At 30.9% G+C, this 7,367-nt stretch overlaps 1 protein-coding gene across 1 annotated transcript; it reads left to right on the forward strand.

The window, feature by feature from the left end:
• Positions 1-115: 115 nt before the first annotated feature.
• On the forward strand, positions 116-4,734 carry LOC106779650. The gene is given in 4 exon segments (XM_014667808.2): positions 116-296; positions 842-904; positions 4,080-4,569; positions 4,571-4,734. Coding segments are annotated over 3 exon segments (588 nt in total). The 5' UTR covers positions 116-296; positions 842-878; the 3' UTR covers positions 4,643-4,734.
• Positions 4,735-7,367: the final 2,633 nt, after the last annotated feature.

Raw genomic sequence — 7,367 nt, forward strand, 5'->3', positions numbered from 1 at the left:
ACTAAATTATTAATTATTAAATTAAATTATATGCATATATGAATTAATTATATCAGAATTCAGTCCTAAAATAATTCAGTTTTCAATCATGTTAATAAATAGACTTTTTTTTATTGTATTGGTAACAATAACCCTAATGGTGAGATGATTATCGTAGATTCCATTGGCAGGTATAGAATCTCCACACCATTTCACATCAGTTCAGTTTCAGCTTCAGAGGCCGATGCATAACACAAGTTGAAACTAAATAGCAGAAAGACACGCCCGCTACTCCGATCAATTGTTCTAAATATCAGGTAATAATTCGCAAAACCCTCAATCTCTTCTTCCTCCCATTCGTTTCAAAATGCAATTAGTTTTACCTCGTAACGCAAAATCTTAAGATTTGTGCTTCTTGGCGTTTCTTCGGAATTCCTTTTTCTTTGAAAAATGCTTCTGTTACCTATTCCGCCAACCCTTTTTCATCTAGTTTTTTTTTCATTTTTTTTCTGTTGTAATTGAATTTATAATTTTTATAACAGCCAAAAAGAACCCCTAATTACCAAACCTGTTGGGAAGAACCCACAAAATTTACCTCTTTGGTATCTGACTTTACATCACACTATTTGTTCATAATTTTCTCTATTCACTCCTGGTTACAATGTTAGTGTTACTTTATCTTTTTTTACCTCAACAGCTTAACTAAGAATATGTACTCGTTTTGGTACTTGGTCATGAATTCCTACATGGGAACTTTGGTCTATTGCTTATGTCCTTGGACAAGCTTCTGGAAAGTAGCACATACTGTGGTTTTGACAAGTTTGATTTAGTGTTTTATGAGTATCATTTTAATTTTATGTAGGTGGGGTTTAAAGTGTGGTGTTACCGGGCCTGTGACCATGGTTTTGATTAGTGGCAACAAAAGGTAAGTTTTCAAGTCTAGCAAAGTTTATTCGTTGCCATTAGTTTTGACTATTCCTTTGAAACCAAATTTTTTGTCTTCAATATCACCACCTGTTCTTGATATACTATATTATATCCAGTTCTCATAGTTCAAACAACATACTTGTTGCTAAACAATTATGTACAATCATTTCTTTTTTATAATTCAACCCTCTTGTATGCACTGATTTGCATGTTGTTGATAACTCTGCTTATATCAGGGTGGAGCATGGTTTTCCACAAAAGGCATGACTGATGTTGCATGGGCTTCTCCTTCCTTTTTCTTTCATAAATTGAAACTAGGCTTTTTAGCGGTTGCTTCCTCAGATAGACCATGTGCAATTTTACGTCTCTTTAACCCGATTCCAATTCTTTTACCAATGATAATAATGTCTACGAAATTGGAGGAGACACTACCTACCATAGGTTCATCGAAAGGAGGTTGCAGCGTGTCAACAAACATGGCCACCTTTTACTTATAGTGCAAGGATGGCTCCACTTGAGCAGCAATATCCCTCCATCATTGAGCATATTTCTTGAAGGTTTTAGATTCCTTCTTCATCATGTCTTGCATCTAAAGTTTGTCTAGTGCCATGTCCTTATTATATTTGTACTGTTTTAGAAATGTGTCAACCAAGTCCTTCCATGAACGAATGTGTGATGGCTCAACATGCATACACCAATTAAGCCCTATATCGGCTAGATTGTCTTGGAAGAAGTGTATCAATAGTTTGTCGTCATGTGCATGTGCAACCATCTTCCTGAAGTACATAGTGAGGTGGCTCTTGGGACATTTTTTGCTTTCGTCTCAAGCTTGCATTGCAACAACTCTTCTATTGGATATTTGACATCAATTGTCTGTTTAAAACACAAGTGATGAGCCGCACATAATATCAGCAGACGACACAAATTTTAGTGTTCCCTTTATTATGGCTTCATCCTTGTTTCCTTTAAACAAATTTATCCTTAAGGGTGTTATAATTTACCTATAATTGACCAAACTTAGAAGGAAGAGAGTTCATAATAAATTATACCAGAAAATATTCATTTACTTCCATTCCTATAAACTTCAGCTTTGCAGCTATATTTCATTTACTTTCATTCCTATAAACTTCAGCTTTGCATCTATATTTTCCATTCTTGTTACATGATCATGAATAGGTTGTGACCATTCAAATTACTTGGTTGTCAACTCACTCATGAGAGTTCTCACTATGGACTTATCAGTGATATCAGATTGTGAATATTCCTTGATCAACTTTAAGAACTCCTTTGTATTTTTAGTCATGGACATAGATTGCTTCACATTTTCTGTCATGGTCATGCGCATCAAGTTCAAAGATAGCCTGTTAGACCTTTGTCAGGCTTTATAAATAGACTTTTCATACTGTACTGGTCTTATTGATGGATGGAGGCATCTCATCCATAACTATTGCTAAATCTAAATTAAACACACCCAATTGAAATTGGATTTGTATATACCAATCAGCATAGTTTAAACCATTGAACTTGACCACACTACTGCCCAACCAAACATATTCATAGAAGTTGGAAAAAGTATATAAACTCACACACATTAATGTTTTGATAAATTTAATGGATTCAAACACATAACTAATCATAAATTTAAATTCACCTTTGGGTGATGCTTACAATGCTAGATTAACCATACAAGTCATTCATTTAAGTTTATTTTTGGGTGAAGCTTAAATTGACAAATTTCCATTCACTTAAGATGTTAGAGTAAATATATTTTAATAGGAAATCAATCATACTTAAGTCTACGTGTATGTTACTTTTGGATATACAAACATATTTACTATGTTAAGTGTCTTACTTTAATGTCATTAATTATAAGCAATGGTTTGGATGACAAATATTCCTTGTTAGTTAATAAGCAAGCAACTGTAAATATATAGCATCCAAACATACATAATTCGTAAAATTTTAATGTCTCTCGACCAGCTAAACAAACTTTTGGCCAAATTTCACTTCTATGCAAAAGGTTTGTTCGCCCAGCGGAAAACATTTTCACGAGCGAATTAATGAAATTGTATGCAGTTTCATACCAGATCATACTCAACCCTACATTCTCTTGTCTTTATCTACAAACAGCCCCTATCTGGCTATGCAACCTGCCTCCATAATTTGGTCCCAAGTGATTCCGGGAGTAACAACCACCGTCCATTGTGATAAGCTCATAATTCAATAATAATATTACAGAGTTACACTTCCCATACTCATTTGATTCCTCTTGTCTCACACATATACACATAGCAGTTTGTTTGTTTCTTTGAACCAATTGCCATTTTTTTGCACCAACTAATACTATTTATTTGAGTAGTAGACTTCTTTGGTGCTTTTGGTAAACGTTGGATTTGTCCACAGAATGTGGAGTACTTTTTATAGGTTGTCTAAGAAGTTGTGAGTGGATTAAAGAAGCCAAGCTTGCTTTAGGTAATGTGCCATTTATGCTGGTGTCAAATGTCTACGCCTCTTGGTTGGAGAATAGTCTTAAAATCTGTTCGGTTATTTCCTGCGGTTGCCCATTGGTGACCTAAAGTACTCTTGTAGGGTTCTTTTTGGTTCTCAGTTCAGTTAATGGTAATTATGGAGTGCTGTCAATGTTGCTCAAGTAAGAGAACTTGGAAAGTTGTTGCTTATCTTATTTCTTTTCTTGCCTACCATTTTTTTCAGTATTTTGGTTTATTTACCATCTGTTCTTATACATCTCTCATTCACCAGAAAGAAATATTTATCTTTATACACTCATATTATACTTTTCTTTTGCTATTCCTCTTTTGATGTCATCAAACCCTTCAAAAAATTAAAATGTGAAACTATTCAACTACCCACCTCTTGTAGCTTGGGCCGTGTAAAGTAATCTCTACGTATGCTATGGAGAGGCTACCTAGGTCGAATTCTTTCAGAAGCATTGTTTGATATTTATCTGTTACAAAAAAAAAAAAAAATTTGTTGAGATTTCTATGAATGGTATTACCAATGTTGTCAAAAAAAAAAAAAAACTTTAATTTGAATGGCATGGATGCTCCAAGCAGGTCAGCAGATGCTGTTTAGACTAATAATACGCATAGACTTTCTAACCTATTTGATTATCCTGTATAACTGATCTCTTCTAATCTGATGTTTGAGGGCAGTGTTTTGCAACAAACAAATGATGAGAGGGCCAAAGCACAAGGTATTACAGTGCTGCAGAATTCGCAGCAGCACGGAAACAAGAATGTGGAAAGTGCACGGACGCAGAATGTGGCCAGTGCTGGCTTGACCAAAGCAATGACAACAATGGATGAATTCAAGTCTGGATTTCCGTCAGAAGGCTTATCAGCCACTTCAAATAAATGGTGGGGCAATAGGGACCATGATGATTGTGCAGGAACTAGTGCCAATGGAGCCAAGACTCAACCAGAGGAGAAAGCAGGGGAAGCCAAGATGGCACATGATGAAACAGCAAAAACTGGAAACAGTGAAACTCCTCATGGTTCATCTTTATTGACCGCTGTGAGGAAAAGGGCTGTGGAAGAAGGAAGAGAAGCATTGAAATTAGGAGTTTTTCGAGGCTATGGCATAAACAAGCTAAGCAAAAGGGAGAAAATACTGCTTCACCAAATATTCGGATCTTCACTGCCAAAGTCATGGATGGAAACATGATTTTAGTAGTTTAGAGACAGTGTCATTCTGCACAGCTCAATACTATTTCTGATTTAATGAGAGTTCCTTTTCTTTCCCTGGTTTTTCCATTGGAATGGTATGTGGAGCTAATTTCAGGGGGAGCTCAAGGTATGCTTTTTGTCATGCTTTCTGAGATCCGTTGAAAACTACAATATTCAACAATCGTCAATCAAGAAAATCTACAAATAATGTCCTTAACAATAGTTGAGAAAATTCTAACTAATATGCAGTAAGAAATAATAATAATCTGCAACAACAATAAAATAATCCTAGCAACGCAAATAAAAAATTTTCTATTAACATCTATAAGAAAAAAACCATAGTCAATATCAATCAAAGAGAAATCCTGTCAACATTGGCCAGCAAAATCCTAATGAACGTTGTTGAAGAAATAAACAAGAATTATGTCTTCCAACAAAGTAACTATAATTGATATTGGTTTAAAACTCGACTCGATTTACATAAATTTACCCGAGTTCACATAAATTGCGAAAAGAAAATGTCTGACACTAGTCAAAGAACATTGTTAACGTTGATTTTTTTTTATTCAAACACATTGTAAAAGTGTAGGGGTGTGTAGTTAAGTACTCGTCAAAAAAGGAAAATAAGTTCTAAAATTTTTAATAACGTGTTCTTAGGATAAACATAGGGTTGTTTGTAATTTTTTTTTATTCTTAAAATTAAGGTTTAATTATGTTTCAAAGAAACTTTTAATTGAGTGTTTAGGTAACCTTTTTTAAAAATTTAAATTTTTAATTGAGTCTCTATTGTTAACATATTTTATTAATTTAGCTATGTGATTGTTTAAGTGGCTGACATAGTTATTATTTTATAACTATGTCATTTAGCCATATGTTTAAGTAGTAAGTGACATGGTAAGATTATAACTACGTTAGTCTTTAGCCATTTAATCACCGCAGACTAGCTTAACACAAAAAATTAACAGCAAATATTCACTTAAAAAATTAAATTTATTGAGTATTTAATAAATTATAAAAAATTATCAAAGACTTAAATTATATTTAAGTCTAAAAATAATGTAATTCAACATAATATTAAAAATATGGAGTCTTTGAAGATATATGTGATTTAATATACTAAAAATATGGAGTCTTTGAATCTATATGTGATTCATATACTAGCGAAATCGTGGAGACTTAAAAGAACTAAAATAAAGAAATAAATTTGGGGAATAATTTTCACACTTAGTAGCAAAATACTTTAAATGAAAAAACCATCATATATTATTCAATGTGTTTATTCCAAATATCAAAATTTCATGTGCTTACTTTGTTAGTTCTAATGTTTATTCAAAAGTTATTCATCCATCATGGCTATAGAGATTATCTTTTTGAATGAACTACACAAAGAGATTTATATTACTCAATCTTTAGTTGTATAATTCTTAATCAAGAGAACAAATTGTAAATTTTTTAAAACCTAAACAAGTAAAGAGACATGCAAAACTTGATATTTTACTAACCAACTACTTTTTTATTAATAAAAATGATATTTTTGCACACAATTTTTTTATAATCATTTGATGTTATTTTTTTTTTACTCTTTTTTTATTTAAAAAATATGATAATTTAATTTTTTATAACTATTTTGTTCTTATATATCAAATAATAAATATAAATATATATAATCTTATTATTACTCTTTTATTAATGATGCTAATAAACGCTTATTTACTAAATTTTGAAAAAAAAAATTGTATATTTATAACATGTTAATATTTGGTATATGAAATTATAGTTTAAAAGAAATTATGAAATCTAAGTTTAGAAGGAAAATCATGGATTTATAATTTTGGAAGATGGAATAAGATGAAAAGAAGGTAATATATTACTATCTCAATAATAATATATTGCGAAACTTTATAAAAATATTTACTATTATGAATTTAAGCTGATAAGTGCTCCCCACTTATTCTAAATTAAAAATAAAATGAAGTAAATATAATATTAAAATATCTTACTTACAAAATTTACCCTTTGAAATGTCACCCCTAATCTAATTAAAACACTTTAACAAAAAAAAAAGGTTAATAGAAAATGTAGTATAGAAAACCCATCCAATGCACTGTCAAATTGTGGAATTTTCAAGTTGGACTGTGATATTCCATCTTGAACGATGTGTTGTCTTTTGCCAATTTTTTATTAAATTAATAATAAATAAAAATAAATATAGTTAATATCATAAAATGTAAAAAGTAGTTTCTTAATTTAATATTATAAAAAAATAAAGTATTTTTCTTTGCAGGAAATAAAATACAAACTAGTTATTCTCCCAAACAGAGCTCAGAGGAATATGGACAATTGTTGTCGAGCTGTTATATCTGAAGCATAATCTTAGCATATCTCAATAATTTACACGAATTATACTAGAGTTAATAATCTTTTATATTATAAATATTAAATATTTTATCACGACTTTCTTTGTTTACTTTAGTTTCTTTTTTTCTAAATTAAAAGAAGTTACTTAAAAAAAAAAGGTAAATGGGAGAACAAATATATATCTATTAAAAATTTACCGCTAAATAATAAGTTCTCATTTTCAAGAACAATATATTGAGTGAGGATCTTTTTCACCATTTTTTATTTATTTTGTAATATGTTTATTCTAATTTTATACAAAACAAATTACTATTATCATTTTTTTGGCAAAACAAAAAAAAAATCAATCAAGGGGTAATTTTAAATTCAATCATTCTTTTTATTCACATTGAACTTAAAGACTATTTACAAATCACC

This window comes from Vigna radiata, unplaced genomic scaffold (genome assembly GCF_000741045.1).
Source record: "Vigna radiata var. radiata cultivar VC1973A unplaced genomic scaffold, Vradiata_ver6 scaffold_165, whole genome shotgun sequence".
Taxonomy (NCBI): domain Eukaryota; kingdom Viridiplantae; phylum Streptophyta; class Magnoliopsida; order Fabales; family Fabaceae; genus Vigna; species Vigna radiata.